This window comes from Scatophagus argus, chromosome 2 (assembly GCF_020382885.2).
Source record: "Scatophagus argus isolate fScaArg1 chromosome 2, fScaArg1.pri, whole genome shotgun sequence".
NCBI classification, from domain to species: Eukaryota; Metazoa; Chordata; class Actinopteri; family Scatophagidae; genus Scatophagus; species Scatophagus argus.
Genome location: NC_058494.1, coordinates 25,965,879 through 25,983,733, shown reverse-complemented (window position 1 = coordinate 25,983,733; position 17,855 = coordinate 25,965,879). Strand labels below are relative to the sequence as shown.

The 17,855-nt window shown below is 42.7% G+C and overlaps 3 protein-coding genes across 3 annotated transcripts; 2 read left to right on the top strand and 1 right to left on the bottom strand.

Moving 5' to 3' along the window:
* Positions 1–5,438: 5,438 nt before the first annotated feature.
* LOC124053479 (persephin) lies at positions 5,439–7,067 on the top strand. The gene is made up of 2 exons (XM_046378671.1): positions 5,439–5,517; positions 5,788–7,067. The coding sequence occupies exons 1-2, from the start codon at positions 5,439–5,441 to the stop codon at positions 6,243–6,245; spliced, it is 537 nt and encodes a 178-aa protein (XP_046234627.1). The 3' UTR covers positions 6,246–7,067.
* Positions 7,068–7,102: 35 nt separating this feature from the next.
* wdr83 (WD repeat domain containing 83) lies at positions 7,103–10,362 on the bottom strand. Its single transcript, XM_046373900.1, has 10 exons — positions 10,196–10,362; positions 9,874–9,984; positions 9,544–9,664; positions 9,338–9,443; positions 9,130–9,178; positions 8,736–8,862; positions 8,537–8,604; positions 8,321–8,429; positions 7,971–8,085; positions 7,103–7,719 (listed from the first exon to the last, which is right to left on the bottom strand). The coding sequence occupies exons 2-10, from the start codon at positions 9,974–9,976 to the stop codon at positions 7,573–7,575; spliced, it is 945 nt and encodes a 314-aa protein (XP_046229856.1). The 5' UTR covers positions 9,977–9,984; positions 10,196–10,362; the 3' UTR covers positions 7,103–7,572.
* A 96-nt stretch (positions 10,363–10,458) lies between these two features.
* On the top strand, positions 10,459–14,827 carry wdr83os (WD repeat domain 83 opposite strand). The gene is made up of 4 exons (XM_046373912.1): positions 10,459–10,621; positions 11,317–11,422; positions 12,263–12,360; positions 14,447–14,827. The coding sequence occupies exons 1-4, from the start codon at positions 10,572–10,574 to the stop codon at positions 14,511–14,513; spliced, it is 321 nt and encodes a 106-aa protein (XP_046229868.1). The 5' UTR covers positions 10,459–10,571; the 3' UTR covers positions 14,514–14,827.
* The last annotated feature ends 3,028 nt before the right edge of the window (positions 14,828–17,855 follow it).

Below are 17,855 nucleotides of genomic sequence, written 5' to 3'. Positions count from 1 at the left end.
AGATGGAAAGTAAGTGTGTTGAGTTCAAAGGTAGCTTAAGTTTAACCTGAACTTGTTATCTTTAAATGTAAGTACATTAACATAACAAAAGAAATCCTTGCTGGCGACATGAATTGTTTTTTTAACTGACTTTATGTGATTAGGTCCACATGTCTCAGTATAAGATATATTTTTTTAACAAAGTTAAAAATTTCTTCCAATTCAAAAGGAAACAAGAAAATTCTTGTGGGTAAAATAATCTTTGAATAGGCTAACATCCATGAGGGAGTATAGAAATGACATACATTCATTTTTAATTGTTAACATCAGGTGTATGTCTGATAAATCGTCCAATGTAGAGGATTTATTTTCATTTTTGTGATGGAGGGGATGGACATACGGGAAGCAGTACATCATAAAATATATATACATTTTTAACCTATGTCTGCTTCACGACAAAACAAAATAAATGTGCTGAACGTGCAGGAATGCACCAGAGAAGACAGCAGTGGGAGGAGTGATTCTCCCCTTAAAGATCTATGATGCCTTGGAAAAGATTTAAAAGTGGACTAGAAACCAGACAATTGTGACATTTATATAGGCAGCCCGGGTAGGTAAGAAAGGCTGCGGTGTCACTGCTATGAAAACTGGGCCATCAGGGAGAAAGTGGGTTGGAAAAAAGACAAGAGAACATCCTGTCCTGTACTAACTGTAACTTCAGTCAGTGTTATATATGAAGAATTATATTAGAAAGTACACTGCATATGGTTTCATGTTTATCACAGAAGAAGACTCACAGTGTGCATCCATGCTAGCACCTCTGTGAGGCTGCAGTCACCAACATGCCCAAAATGACACGCTGATGTTCACCATGTTTAGTTTGGCATGTTAGCATGCTAACAGTTTGCTAATCAGCACTAAGCAAAGTACAAAGTACATTTGTGCCCGTTAAGAATTAGTTTTGAAGGTATTTGGTCATTAAACAAAGTTTTACACAAACTGACCACATGTGGCATGATGATCCATCCAACAGCTGTCAAGACATTTCAGCCCAAGCCACTGACTGTATATCAAGAGATGTAAGAGGTCCCTAAAAGTGAAGCCAATACTTCTGGTTCGCCCCCTGGTGGCTGGTTCCAGTACAGGTTATAACTCACTTCCGTCCATGTTAGTGGATGCGACGTGGGTCAAACTACAAAGTCAAAGTACACATCAAAATAAATTTTTCATTTTAGGTATTTCATATCATGCTGATGTTTGCTCAAGTATTCATTTTTCTGATAAGTTTTGTTTATGAGTCATTTGATGCTGTAAAAATGGGCTGAAGTGTTTTGACTGACAGCTGATTGGTCACCATTGAGTTAAGCAGGTGTTTGATGGCATCTCAATCTGCAAACAAGGTTAATTGTGACTCTTGGAGCCAGCAGGAGAATAATATTATCCCACCCAGTAATGAGTGGGACACACACTGTGGAAGTAAACTTTGTTTTGCATATGTACCAGGTTAGAAAAAGTCAGGTGATCATCAAAGTCATTGTGATTTGTTCTCATCTCACTGAGTAGTTGCTGAGATGTTCAGTCTGGACCAAAGTGGTGGACAGATACAGCTGTCCATAGAGTCATGCTGCTAGTATGGCTAAAAACGTCACATTATCTGAAATCTTAGGTCACCTCTGTCCAAACGCACCCTACTTGGGTTTAAATGTGTGAAGCTTAGTCTGACATAAAGAATGGGTGACACTTTTTCAAATGATTCATCTCCTGATCTGGCAAGATTTGCCTCTTTATAGAAATGTTTTGTGTGTGTGATGCCACGTTCTTTCCATTCCTGTGTTCTGACAACCCAGAATTCCAGACTGATTCACTGGGCCGTAATCCAAAGGGATTGCTCTATCTCCACTGTATTTCTACCACCACCTCCTCCGTTTTCTCTCTGTCTTTTCATCTCTCACTTGGCCTTCATCCTCCTGTCTCTTTGAGAGGTGGAAGGAATGTGTCAGGCCCTTTGCCCTTTCGTGCTCTTGTTTTCCGTACAAATTACTGGGAAATGGATGCTCTCTGTGAGAATGATTTCACTTGCTTGTGGACAGCTGAGTTAAGTTATTGGTTTCAACTTGTGCGAGTTGCTAGAAGTCTTCAGTTACCATATCTGCAGAAATGAGGAGGGTTACCCATGTATATGTATATGTGTATACTGCAATCGCAAATGAGAGGCCCTTTTATACAGTTTTCTTAAAACCCATCAGCTTGCTCAAGCTATGCAGCAATTTAAATTTTACTCAGCAAGGTAAATATGTTAATATCCCTTTTGTGAGTCTTAAAAAAACGTATTTTCAAGTAGTTGTATTGTAGTGTTGACATGAAGGTGAACGAGCTGATGATGTTTTCTTATTTTCATTCCTTGAAAGTCTTCAACATCCAGTTTAAAATTGTAAAATGAAACCATTCCCATTGACACTGCATCAAAATTTTGTCTACTGTCCATCACATGATATCACATCACATATCTATTGATGAATATTTCATAGGAACAGTATTTTGGGTCAACTTTTCTCAGGTTAGAGTCAGTAGTCTGGACTATAACTGATGAAGAGCTTGCTTAAAAACACATAGTGATTTTTCTTTCTAATGTCTAATTTAGTGCTGTCTCAAAAACCTGATCCCTGAAAGAATTATTGAAATTCTTAGCAGTAAATTTCATGGACCGTTATTAGTTCAAGATTTAGGACTGATTCCTTTGTAATTCACATCAACAAAGCTATAATACATGAGAAATGGGGCTGTTAAAATATAATAAATAAACATAAAATCCCATTGGAAACACTCCTCATGTCTAAATATAACAAAGTGAAGCCAGGAGTCATACATTAACAAAATGCAGTACAGGTAATGCTCTTTGCGTTGATTACTGTATTAACAGAAAGCACTGCAGTGTGTATGTCATAATGTGTGTATTGCCTGAGCTCTTTTCACTCAGAATTTTTCTAATTGTTTATGGTTTTTCTAATGTTTATGTTTAACCCACATCGTCTCGTTTTGTTTTTACATGTTGTCTCTACAGTTATTTTATTGACTTTTCTAAAATATGTCTGGGAAAATCAGCTTCTTGAAATAGTAATGTCATCCAATGTGTTCCTGTATTTATTTAGCACATTTAAAAGCAGAGTTTAAAGACAAAGCAAAAGCAGGATACTCAGAAAACAATATGACAGACGTCAAAACTCTCTGATTCCAACTTCTTTAATGTGAATATTTTTTGGTTTCTTTACTCCTCTGACAGTAAACTGCATATCCTCAGGTTGTGAACAACATCAGCATGTCACCTTGACACTGGGAGACAGTGATTAACATTTTTCACAATTTTCAATTTCTGACATATTATAGACTAAACAACTAATCAAGAAAACAACTGAAAGATTAATCAAAATAAATCCATTACTTGTAGCCCTAAACAGAAGAAAGACTGGATGAAATTCAGATTAGTTAAAACAAGACAAAAGAGACAAAAGTGACAAAAAATCAAAACACAAAAAGCTAATATCTTATGTCAAGAGTATATGAATAAGTATTGTGTCTTTTCTGTCATACAGTTTTTGACCTCATGTTTGGAGAAATGCCTCGGTTTAAATTTTAAAGGATCATCTGTCTTAAGCGCAGCTTGCAAACAGACTGATCAGAGGAGAATTATAAAGTCAGACAATGTCTCTCTTTGACAGACAGCTGGCATAACTACAGTAACTGTACTGAACACCTGAACGCCACATAGCCAGCAAGCGAGCAGAGAAGTCTATGGTTAACAAGGAAAATGGCATTACTGCTTAAAAGTAATGCCCTTGTACTTACTTTTCTACTTAGTGTATTTCAATAACTTAACCATAATTTTTAAAAGCCAGACCTAAATATATACAGCTAAAAGTACTGATACATGATTGAAATAGAAGAAAATGATAAGTAGTTGAATTAGTTAGCTAAAAGCTACAAGTTTTGATAAATTCTTCAAGTAGTTTAAAGTAATGCATAATTGGTTTAATAGTTTAATAGTTAGCTAAAAGTGTCAGTAACTGTTGAAATAGATATGATAAATAGCTGAAGGTGTTAGCTTAAAGTCATTAATACTTATTAGTAGGCTAATTAGTTGGCTAAAGTAGTGGATAAATTGCTAAAATAGATATAGAAATAGGTGTTTATATAGATGAAATTTTGAACTAACTGTTGAAATACTAAAAGTAACAAATAAATGACTTAAACTTCCAGTTTCCATCACTCCCAAGTGGTAGTAGAGCAAATGTGCACTTGACCAAACTGCACTGAACATTTAGAGCTCAACTGCATGTGTCCAGTTTAAAATCAATTCAAACGGACACATTTAGAACACGGTGGGTGGTGTTGATGAGGACGCCGCTGAAAGACTAGCAGCTCACACATTAATTCAGGTTCGGTTTGTGTTTTGGGTTGCATAAAAACGTGCACTGGGGTGTTTGACCTGCACCTGGCTGGCAGAAACACGGTCCAAATAAGCACTAGCTCCAAATTCCACCCAAGGCCTGTTTGGGCCCTATAACTGTTACATAATGCATATTCTACATATTCTACATGTCAGCCACACGTTGCTGATAAAATCCCTCAATTTATGGACCAGCTCAGGACGAGTCACCCATTGTGGAATGTCTGCTGAAAACAGACCCTGTTATTTCTAATTATAACCTGATTTGACTTTCTTCTTCTGTGTTTAACCTTTTAAAGTTTTCTTTTTTAGGCTTTCCTGTATCGATCCGCAGGCGTAATGTTTCTGATAAGAAGAAGTGGCAGAAGTGATAGAACAAACATTCCACAATGATTCATCCTGCCTTTTTAATCTCTCACCGCACTTCTTCCTTTACATTTCCGACATGGATAATTTTGCATTTTGATGAAGTTCCGTCTATGAATTTATCTCTTGGCTTTCTGCTCGCCTGCCTTTCCACTTCCGTGTCTGTCTAGCTACCTATCTATTGACTCATTTATCACACACATGCTTCTCAGCATCATCGGTGTGACATCATTGTCCACTTCTTTAGCAGGTTTTAAGAAAGTCCAAACCTCTGGCAATCCATACTGCCAGGGGCCAACATCCTCTGGAAAAACATCTGGGGGAAACTCAACAATAAGCCGGTGATTTACACCAATTAGATAATCCCAACAGGACAAATTCTGGGTCAAGCGCCCGCCTGCCCTCCTACACTGCCTGTCAGGCTCAGGTGAGCGGGATAGTCTGTTGGCAAGTAATGGGTTAGTGTCTGTCTCCCCCTGCACCTCATCCCTTCACCCCCGCCCTTCATCTCCGAGGGCTATATATTGGAGGTTGTGACTCGTCTGCATCTTAAGCATCACTCGCACCCGCAGACACTCGCAGACATACAAACACGCATTTGTCTGGTTCATTTTGAGCGACGGCTCAGACGAAGAGCAGACTCTTAGCCATGAGGTCCCTGCTGAAGCTGGTTGTGATCCTGTTCTGCATCCAGAGGGGAGAGAGCCACTGGCTCAGGTCCCTGATTGGTAAGTGCTGGCTGAAGGGAAGGTTGTGACCTATGACCTTTGGGCTAAAATCTAATTTTTGCTTGCTTTGAAAGAAATGTGTTACATTTTGGGTGTAGATTTTGATACGCATCACTACAAAGATTGGTTTTAAGCCTCTCAGAAGTCGTAAAGTTTCAGTTAAGTGTTTAATTAACCGGTGCGGACTGGCGTAAAAATCATTTATTTTTATACATTTTTACATTATTGTTGTACATCATTTGTATAGATAATCCTTTCTGCATTTTCCAGGACAGAGAAAAGAAACATCTCCACAAATGTCACCAAACAATGACAAGAGAAGCGGAGAGCCAGATGACGGCTCAGCAGAAGCTTCTGGGGTCGGGCCATCACCAGACCCCATCATCCCGATCCCAGTCCGATCACGCCGCTCCACTCTAGACTCCCACTGCGGCCTGCGCTCCATCCTGCTGCAGGTTCGAGACCTCGGGTTGGGCTACGACTCAGACGAGACCGTCCTCTTCAAGTACTGCAGCGGGACGTGTCCTCGCGTTCGCTCCAACCACGACCTCACCCTCACCAACCTGCTGCTGAGCGGCGTGCTCCCTCGGCCGGCACCGGGGGAACTGTGGCACAACGCGCCCTGCTGCAGGCCCACCCACCACGAGGACATGGCCTTCCTTGATAACTCACATCGCTGGCACAAGGTGGAGAAGCTTTCAGCAGCAGGCTGCAGCTGTGTGGGCTAGATGGCTGTGTGTGTTTCGTTGTTTGAGAGGACAAATTTATTGGCAGGTTCACTTGTAACGTGTAAATGTAGCGTTTGGTTGCAGAATGACAAACCGCTGAGGAAGCAGAATCCTGTTCTTATTAAGTAATTTATGTCAGAAATCAAAAAAATGAAGCTATTTTTACTTTCACTTTTATGTGAAAACCTCATGAATCTGTTTTTCTTGATTTAAATATTTTGACTTTGACTAGTGATCTGATGAGTCTCAACAGAATTAGAATTTTACTACTTTGGGCTTTTGCAAGCTTTAAATACTACTCTGACAGCCCCAAAAGCTCCTTTTTTAATTCATGAACAGTTTGCATTGTGCAAAAGTAAGTTTTTCTGTCATTAACAACAGAGAGAGAATTAGAAAAGAGTTCTTCAAATGTAAGTACTTCTTTAAAAATGAAAGCATTGCTCATCTGCTCTGTTCTGAATCTTGATTTTCTGACAGAACGTCTGCGCAAAGACATGATTTTAATACAAACTACTTGACTATTTTTGTAAATAAGCTGACATGTATTTATTTAAAATCTTTTTTGAAAGTTTTGGGTTGATAGACGGGATCACGCGTACGAAGCTGCGTAGATACACCTTGTGATCTGACAAACAGCTGAGTGAAGTTCCTCACAGTTCAGACTTATTCGTCAACAGTTGCAGTTTAAAAAATTGTATTTATGTAAGATAAGTTATTTATTTATTTGTTGCAATTCTTTTGTCATGCCGATTAACTTATTTTGTAATGTGCCTATCTCCACGTTCATCGTGTGTACAGTTCTTAATAAAGATACGCTACAGACCTAAACAGTGTTGGTGGGAAATTAAATGATGTGGTTGAATTTATACAGTAAAACGTTTATTTAAGGTTTTGTACAAAAATATGTTTCGCACACACACAAAAATCCACTTCCTAGATCATTTAGTTGACTAAAATTAGATTCACATTTACAGATCATGTAGCCTGCACATCTGGGCACCAAAGTCCAACATCTTTCTTTTTCCTCAAATTCTTTGTGTCAGCTGGTATGTTCAGCATTTGCCTTCCTCTCCACAGAACTAAATCTTTGTGAGCTAACAGTCACAGCCAGACTGATAATCCAGCTATGTATCTGTGTTGCTCACCTCTGATTACTTAGTACTGATCATTCCAGTACCAAACCTTCAGCTACATGTTTATAGAACCAAATCCCAACTGTGGCAGTGAGATGTTTTCAGGCCACTCAAGGGTTTACCAGGTTTTGAAGTTTATAGAAAAATGAATGCTCTCAGCATGTAAATGTGGCTTCTGACTACTTTCACCAGCTCTATGTGGCCACCGCATCTTCCTCTGGCTCTGCCCCCCACACCTGGACACACCTCTCCATGGCCGTGAGGAGGCAGGTCTCCGTGGGGTGGAAGGACAGCGACTGGACAACCGCCTTCCCCACAGGAAGTTTCAAGGACAAAGATCCCTGGAGGTCAGAAAAATAACACTTACATTACGCAGTATAAATGAAGACACTTTCTATGTCTCTGACTCACATAAGGCAATTCTGGAGTGATTTTAAGACATAATTTTCTTCTGCTGGTGTGCTGGTGGGAAGAAACCCAGAGGCAGCAGGCTGCTGTTCTGGACCGCAGAAAGCTGTTCAATACTGTGACAGATTTCCCCCTCTTGTGCCCATGTTTCTGTCCACTAATCATTCTAAACATAGACACTTACTTCCACCAGGTCCCAGCAGTAGACGTGTCCGTCCTCTGAGCAGCTCAGGACGTGGGTGTCTTTACTGGACAGGCAGCAGTCCAGCTTATAGCCCTTCATCTTGTGTCCTGTATACCTGAGTGAAACAAACACACAACACAAACATAACATGTAAAACTCTGGCACATGTTTGAATTTGACAGAAATCACTGAGGTGCTAAGTCCCTCAAGGTAAGACGACTTGCCAACATTTCTTAAAACTGTTACGTAACACCGTGTCTGAGAAACAAAATCTACGTGTTGGATGAACTGCCTGAAGCCATGATGGGAGCACAGCCCAGTGTAAACTCATGAGACTGAGCAGCACTCACTCTCCCAGCATTTCTCCAGTGCTTTTGTCCAGCAGTCTGACTGTAGAATCCAGACTGGAGCTCAGAGTGCACTGACCGTCCTGACTGAAACATACACAGGTGATGGGACCTGGAACACACACACACACACACACACACACACAAGCCACAGGATCAGTGTTGCATTTCCATGGTCGTTTATGAATGTTACTGTGGTTGGTGAAAACGTTTACTAACTGCTGATGAAGTCAACATGCAGCTGTCCCATTCTCAGGTCGTAGCGCCTCACTTTGCCGTCCACCGACCTAAACACAAAATAATCCTTTTCAAGTGAAATGAAGTGAAATCTAACCATCTCTCTTTTTATCTGCTTCCAGGTCAAATGCAAACTGCAGCTGTTTGAATGTGCGGGAGACAAAGGTGTTACTGTGCTGACCCGGTGAGCAGCTCATGTTGGACCACCTTCAGGCTGCTGATGCCGTCGCGAGCCTCATCAAGAACCTGGATGGGCTCAAATCTTCTGGACCTGGTGTCCCAGCACCGAACTGTCCCGTCTATGGATCCTGGAGCAGAGGAAAACACACACATACACACACACACACACACACATTCAGACCACAAAAAGATAATAAGTTGATAAATTACTAAATTATACTAAATTAGAATCAGTTTGATTCAAATTAGGTGATGAGTTGATTACAGTTAACATGAAGACCAAGAAATGTATTATATGAAAAGTATTATATGAAGCATTATTGAAAAAAAAATAAACAATATACACTGAATATAATATTATGCATCATAGGCATTTCATATGAATGAAGACTCACCAGACAAGATAACAGTTGCTTCCTCATTGAACTGGACACAGTTGACTTTCTGTCAGCAGAAAATTGAAGAGAACAAATGAGCACACAGAAAAACAAGAAAATAAAACTATACAGGTGCAGAAAAACCAAAACAAAACAAAACAAAAAAGATAAACAGCTCTTAAAGTGAGACGGACATGACCACAGAGTGAGAAACAGCAGGACTGACCCCAGCGTGGCCTCTGAGTTTGCGTGTGACCTGGCCCGTGGCGACGTCCCACAGGATCACTGTCTTATCAGAGCTGCAGGAGCACAGCTGGCTGTTGTCATAGGAACTGGTAAAACAGCCAAGGAGAGACAAACACGGTTAGTTCTTGCAGTTAGCGCTTTTCAGCCTCGTTTATCAAGCATTTTGATCCGTGACAACTCCCTCACCCATCGGCGTCCAGAACCTCGTATCCATGGCCGCTGTACGTCTTGAGCAGGGTCCCTCGGCTCACACTCCACAGCTTCAGAGACTTGTCACTGCCACAAGACAGCAGGTAGTTCCCATCGGCTGACCGAGCAGGGAGACATGAGACAGAGGCAAGTATATGTTAAGGATGTTTCACGGATGACTCCTGACTCACGTGCTGCATTTATCTCGTGCTGTTAACTGAACTACAGTCTGACATTATCACGCGCGTTTTCATATCTTGGATGTTATCATAACCCATATTTATCATAACAAACGAGCCACTTGTGCTGATGCCTCATCAGTCTTACCGTTGAAGCGAACGGCCCTGACAGCACCTTGCTGGCAGTCTATGGTCCTGAGCAGATGCTGAGGAAGCTGAGGGGCCTGAGGTCTGGCCTGAGGGAACGCCATGACATAACCTGTGAGGGGAAAACACAGTACAAGCATGTGAACCGGACGAGTCTTAGCTTCCTCATAGGAAACTAATAGAGCTCCGGAGGCTTATTTAACACATTCGCTCTATCTGCTAACTGGAACACTGGATTACCTAGAAAGAGCTAGCGTGTAGCAAACTGCTGTAATAGCTAACGTTAATCATTTCCTAGTCACTGCAGTTTTTGTGCTACTTACTTTGTTACCTCAGTTGAACCGTTTTACCAGAGCTTGATTTCAGAAGAGAAAGTTACCATACTGATAATTATGGTACTAGTTTATTTTATCCCCAGTTTACAACCATCAACATCTTCTTCCATTCATTTTACCCAGCATGTTTGCTAATACGCGCAATGCATGCTGGGAATACCTACTCCTGTCAAAATAAAAGTCTGGAACTCTCCCCCCGTTACATCATTGGCCGCGCTGGTTACTTTACTCTTTTATTTCGAAATTCACCGGACATAGCGATCCTCTCTACTACGTTTGTGACGGGGCCGATCAGCTGTCGTTCGGTCGCCAGAGTTTAAATTTCTTCGCAAAAGGCCACACCAGGAACGAATTGTGACCCATAATGTCTTCCAACAATATGGCAGACCCGAGGAGACAAAATAAGATTTTAAGGTGAGTATTTCACACAGAGAAACAACGTGTTCCTTGGCGGAATTAACTGACCACAGCCTGGTTAACGGTAGCTAATGGCTAACTAGCTAACCTTTAACACCAGTCATGAGCATTTCTTAAAGCGATTAGCGATTAACTGGAGTAGCTGTAGGGTTTATACGCCATAAAAACCCAACAAACAATGTAAATTACTTGTTACTTGGCCGACTGTCGCTGATTTAATAATCGGTCACATTTCCTATTCGAACATATTGGTTGTTTTTCCGTTTCTGTTGATATGTGCCCTTGAAAGTCGGTTAACAAGATGCCTCTTGTGATTTGGTTACCGCTGACTTCTTTTGCCACAGACCGCTTAGCTCAAGGACCACGTTAATTAACCAATGCACAATAACGCTGTATGGCCAAAACTTTGTGGGCGGCCCTGTTGTGTTACTTTGGTCCGAGTCTCATAGTTTGGACAAGTCTCTTTAACTGTAACAACACCTGTTTACAAGGCTTCATTGAAGGCTGAAAGGCAGCAAAATGTGGTGGCCTTCCCAGAAACATGGAGGAGTGCAGTACCTGTGGTTTGGTAATGGAGTTTTGTTCCATAATTACCTACAGGTGTAATGTGATATTCTAATAGTGGCAGTGGATCTCGCTTTAAAAACAAATAAATCCATGTTGCATTCTGTTTTTTGGTTGTGGTGTTGCAGGTACAAGCCTCCCAGCACAGAGACCAATCCCACGCTGGAGGACCCCACACCTGACTACATGAACCTGCTCGGCATGATCTTCAGCATGTGTGGACTGATGCTCAAGGTGACACACACACACACACACATATACTCAATGACTCCCATCTCCCTTGTCCTTTGCCTTTGTGTTTGTTTATGTGTGTGCATTTGTGCGTCCACACCAACGGGGTGTTGCTCCCCAACAGTGGACCTTGGGCCAGCCCAGTCGTTCCATTTAGAAGATTAAAGGTAAAGTCGCGATGAAAGGATGAAGGGCAGCTCTTGAATGTCAGCGGTTAAGGACACAATAAAGAAAGTAAAGAGGGGACAGCAGCAAGCTCATGAGGCCCCCCAGTCCAGTAGAAGATCATTTGTTTTATTGATTGTCCTTCCATCAACAAACATTTTTTTTTCTTTGCTTAAATTTGTTTTTTGAAGAGAAACTCGGATTCATTTATCAGGCAAAGACGGACAATGGCTCTGTCAGATTTTGGGTTTTACAAGGGGCACAACACAATGTCATGTGAACATCAATCACCTACAAGTAATCCTGTTCTCTGTCCTCAGTGGACGGAGCTTCCAGGTCTGAAATGGGAAACCAGAGCAGAAGTGCCATAAACCTGCATTCTTTCTAATGGCCAGCAGGGGGAGACTCCATTGGTTTCAAAAAGATGTCAGTTTTTATTACAGTGTACGGACAGCAGCAAACTGAAGGTCATTATGTCCTCTTTGATCAGTGTCATTATGCAGCTATCGCTCTCTATGCGGTAGGTTACTTCCACTGCTGACTCCTGTTCCTCATTGCCGAGTCTGTCTGTCTCCAAACAGATGTCTGTTAACCAGCAGAGCATTCACTAGATACGAGCTTTTTGGTCTTTCTGATTGGCCCCAAGCTGACCTTTCTAACCTGTGTGCTGTGTTTCAGCTGAAGTGGTGTGCCTGGATCGCAGTCTACTGCTCTTTCATCAGCTTTGCAAACTCCAGAAGCTCAGAGGACACCAAACAGATGATGAGCAGCTTCATGTGAGTGTACAGCACCAGTGTGTTCATGCTCATAGCATATATTACACGTGTGTCATCTTTACACCGACATATGCTGAATCCAAAGACCTGTGTCTTACATAACATCACTGCACAGCAAAGCACAGCATGCTGCTGTGGACCTGCAGTGTGGTTCTCAGAGAGGGGAACTGGAAGAAAACATCTAAAATTACAGCTTTTGGTGGACTCAGTCTCGAATATCACATTATCATTTTTACGTTTGTGAATTCATCAGTGTGCAGTACATAATAGTGTAATCCAGATTACTTTACATATTGTATATTAAAAAGTCGGGACGCTGTGGAAAACATCAATTAAAACAAAAGATAAACAGACTGAGTTTACTGATGATTTTACAAAGTGTTTCTGAGTAATGTAGTAATATCCTGTACACACTCCTTTCACACCCAGCCATGACACCATCACCTGGTACCAATGAGTTTACCTGTGAAAGGTTCCAAACTGCTGTTTTTTTGAGTGGTTTGTTGTTCCCGTCCCAGATGATTTGAAGCCTGTCCCTGGCATCAAATTCAGAATAAGCAAATAGTGTGTAGAAAAATCAATGAAGCTGATGTGGTAAAATGTTGAACATATTGTCTTTGTACTGTTTTGAATTGAGTATATGTCCAAAAGGATTATAAAGTGATGACATCCTGTTTTCAACTGGTAGTCGTTAAAAGGACTAATTAAGGCAGTGTGTGTTTCCATGAAAGTCTTGAATTATTCCGCTTTAAAACTGTAGGTTAGACTCGCTTCTGTCTGCCACCCGGCCTTGAGGCGAGCCAACTCTTAATGTCCAAAAGCTTTTAACGGTCTGACCTCCAGGGGTCCTTTTCCATCCGCCTCTAAAAGGGAACTACAGCGGGGCACATGTCCAGGCCTCGCAGACACATTTGCGATGAGGAAAAACCTCCCGGTCCATCGTCTAGATGAGGTTGTATTAAAAGACAAGCCTGATGCGCCCATAGTTAAGTAACGCAAAAGGTTTGGCTCAGCAAATAATGTCAGACGATGAACTCGATGTACCAGCCTTGTGTGCGTAGCAGCTGGTTCAAGGCCAGTTTCAGGACATTTGTCAATCGCCGAGATGTGATGTCGGTATCCCCGTGCTATTAAACAAAAGGTTGTGTTATCGGGTGAGGCTGCCTCCATTAACTGCACAGCGGCGCCGCTCGGCTCAGGGGGAAATTCTTCATACGTGCGTCAGTGTTAATCGGGCTCGTGTTCAGCTGCATCGTTTCCTGACGTGCCATTTTGTCAGCAGAAATATCTCGTTGAATAATTAAAAGACAGCTGGAGCGTGTGGTTCTGCTTCAAAAGCAAGAAGTAAAAAGTAATTTTACAAAATCTCCCAAAACAAAGGTGCTCGACAACCGCAACAAACGCAAACAAGGAGGAAAATTCCAACGCGGCAAAATCATCCCTGGACTGCTTCACATCACCGTTATCAGAACCTGAGCTGAAGCTCAGTTCTGAGGCTGTAAACAGTTTTCTCATCAGTAAAAAGTATCACGACTTCTGATGAAGCAGTCAGTCAGTTGTGAGTACCTGTGCAGGTACTGCAGTTCAGGCTTAGCTGAAGTGATGCCACTTGAATGTTTAAGTAAGAACCCAACTTTGAAAGGAGGATATGTTAACATACTGCACATGTAGCAGTACAGATCTTGGACACTAGGGGGCACTTTTCCCCCAAAACAACTTCAAAAATGTGTAAATGTGGTCCTTTTTCAATACCCCATAATTTTCCTATAAGAAAACATGTGTGTTGGTGCTTATGGCTTAATGGCTCATTCATTTTTTGAGACATAAAAACACTCTTTAAATTTGTTGGACCCTTTTATCCTTAATAAATTTTCATAAACCGAGCAGGGAGGGGATCCCAGTATCAACAAGTGTTTGTGTGTGTCCACTCGTCCCTAATATTCAACTGCAGAACATGACGTGGTAAATTACACAACATTTATGGATTACACTGTGCGTGTGTGTGTGTGCGAGCGCGCGTGTGCGTGTGCATGCGCAGTGTCAGTGTAGCTTTAACGCGGCCGTCTGTCCTCTGTCCTGTCTGCAGGTTGTCCATCTCAGCGGTTGTGATGTCGTACCTCCAGAACCCACAGCCAATGTCGCCGCCATGGTAACCACGGGCCACACACGCACGCACGCACACACACACACACCGAGGAGGACGGAAATGAACTGCGGATGTTGGAGTTGGTGAGCAAACAGCTGATTGGACCCCCTGGCTGTTGAGGAAAAGCAGAGACGGACAGGAAGATGAAGTGAAAGAGAAGAAGAGAGAAAACAGAAGACCAGGAGTAAAGAAAGATCAAATGTTTGACTGCATTCTCATGTTTTCCTCTTTTTTTAATCTTTTCTAAGTTTGTTTGTCCGTGAAAAACATTTTACTGTTTAGCTGTTGCAGGATTTCGTAAATAAAGTCGTAGGGTTTTAACTGCTTGCTCTCACTCGTCTTCGGAGGAACACGTTTAACGCGGCGCTCAAGTCACATCTGAAGTCACGTCATTTACTCGTCTGTGGCTTTTAAATGTTGTTTACGTCGGCTTCAGTGTGGTGGTTACAGCTGGGATTCTCGTGTTTTTCTGAGAGCCGCCATCTGACAAAAACAACAGGAAGTGTCGGAGCAAAGTGGCCTGTTCAGGTTCAGCTCGGTTTCCTTTATTCCACACAGTCAGTCAGTGTCGGTGTGGCTTTTCCAGCCGTCCAACAAGCCAACAGAACCCAGTTTGTGGATTAAAGGTTTAAACATTGGGTCTAAATGACGCTTACCGTTGGCGAGACTGTGTGAACGCTGATGCATGAATCCCACCTCACCAACACTACATTATGAGATCCTCCAAAGGTAGTTTGAGCCGTAAACATCGGAGTCTGGTTGCTCACAGGTAACCTTTAGAAAGAACTGGTCCCCCTTCTGTCATATTAAAGATCCCTGCTGCACATGTTGTGTACACAAAGCAGTTTCAAAATGCGGCTCTGATGTGACTTTTGCAGGATGAAAACCTAATGACCACCTTTAAATCTTTAAAGTAGCACCTGTCAGACTCTGCACAGTGAAGCCCACACATTCAGCTGTAGGAACAAGAAGAAAACTGTTATACTGAAAATGTTGAAAATCATAAATATTGTAAGTGTTTTCACGTATGAAAAACATTTAACTCTAAGGTGAAGCTACATTACACCTCAAACAGAGAAATATCAATCAGTTCAAGCGATCGGATCAATGAAAGCAACGCACGTCGATCTGACTCGCGGACGAGAGGAGGCGCCAAACCAAACGGGATGCAAGAGAAGCAAATGAACAAAATGAGTACACTTCATTACACACACACACACACACACACACTGCTGCTCTTTCTCACCGATCACACGTTCTTGTGTGTGCTGGTGACAGACCGGAAGCTGAGGGCTCGGCTGGATGTGAGTTTGCCTCAGTGCCGCGGGACTCCCCGTTTCAGCAGCTCCCCTCCGGCCCCTCAGGGTTGCGTTGTGTTTTTAAAGTCCGCCTGCATCAGTCACGACGGTGCATTTGTCGTCGATGGCCATCAGAGCAGAGGATGTTGAGTCAGCTGTTATCGTCCGCACTGATCTGCGGTGGCCTGCGTAATTTGGATATTACAAACTGCCACAGTCTGCCGAGTGTGGATCTGAAGTTCAGCGGGTGACGGGCTGGAGGCGGTTTTAATTAAATCTGATCTCCATATTGTGCTGTGCTGGGTCTGACCAGGGAGAGCACAGGCTCCTGGGAAACTGGCCTCCTTCTGGCTCTGAGGCGCCAGAGGGCACAGCGACATCACAAATGAATCCCGACGTGAATCCAGTCTCTGTGGCCTCCACTAATCAGTTCATTTATTGATGAAACCATTAAAACTCTTGTGGAATAATTTCCCCCTCATGCATGTTAAACGATTCATTTTGTGGCCGATGAGGACTGGCTGGCAGGAGGCTCCTGTGACCCCTCGCAGGTCTGCAGTCTGTTTTTTTGTCCCTTCAGAAGAAGCCGTGTATGTGATGTTCAGGTCCAGCGTGGTCTACAGAACCAGGAGAACGTCAGTAAGGACGGCACAGGACAGATGCAAGTGGTTGTGTCTCTCTGTTATGTTTCAGTGTTTAGATTAGAATCGATTGTGCCTCACAGTCAGTCTTATTACAGGATTCGGGGTTAACTTAGCTTGAGGATGAGTTCAGGTCGGCTCCTCGTGCATGTTGGCAGGCTGCGGCGGCTGCTGTCTTTCAGGATCCCCGCCCGTGTGGCCGGCGCTCGGTGGACGGGTTCTGGGCAGAGCCTTCCTGTCATTGGCTGTGCGCAAACCGTGCCAGTTTGAGATGCTTCATGTCGCTTCTTCTATGAAGGTTAACAAGAGCTCGACGCAGGAATTCACAGTCATGTCTGAGCTGGCGTTCTCCACCTCGGCACCTCCTCACCTCCTCTGCATGTTTAAATGCTTTGCTGAAGGGCGACTTTGAAAAAGCTTGACTCTTGGTGCCTTTGAAACATTCTCTTGTTCAGGATAGCAAGGCCTACTTGAAAACTGAAGACATACTTGATGTGACTTCTGGACTTCTGTCCTTTCTGATATCATTGTTCGACACACACCAGCAGTGCAGCCAAAGTACTCGATAGTCAAATGGTGTCGCTGACCTCTTTGACTCAACAGGACATCAAGCGTCACGTTGTAGGAGGTGACCTTCACGCTGACCTGTTCCCTCATTCAGGACAATGAGACACAGCCAGACCGTGTTTAGGCTTCAGTCCTGTCATGATAGTAACGCCACAGATGTGAGGACAGACAGAGAGACAGACAGACAGACAGACAGACAGATACTTGATTGATCCTGAAGGAAATTTAAGAAAAATGTTTCCTGTAAGAGATTTGATGTGCACTGTGGCTCCTAAAGCCGCTACGCTGCAGCCTGTGTCATGTGTGTGTGTGTGTGTGTGTGTGTGTGTGTGTGTGTGTGTGTGTGTGTGTGTGTGTGTGCATGTGTGTGTGTCTGTGTGTGTTTACAGTGAGTCCCCAATGAGTCTCTGCAGTATAACAGCCAGGTTGCTTTCAGTGTCCTCAAATGAGGTTAAACTGTGTTGCACGTCTGCAGTGTTTGAATGTGTGTGTGTGTGTGTGTGTGTGTGTGTGTGTTAAAGTGTATGTACAAATACAAGCTCTTATTTTCAGGAACAAGGTGTTATTATTGGATGTGAAGATGCTGAGTCGGACATCCTCCATCGTGAGGCTGTCGCACACACACACACACACACACACACACACACACACACACACAAAAGACACTCTTGGTACACAATATGACAAACAAAGACTTTTGGTGGGTGGGGGGGCAATCGCCCCAAAAGTTTGACTATAAATAAACAAAAGAAAATAAATAAATAATAAAACAGTTTGAATCTTAGCCAGGGTTTCTAACTGTTTCACCATCAACGCTGGGGCCCCACCACACAGCCGGGGGCC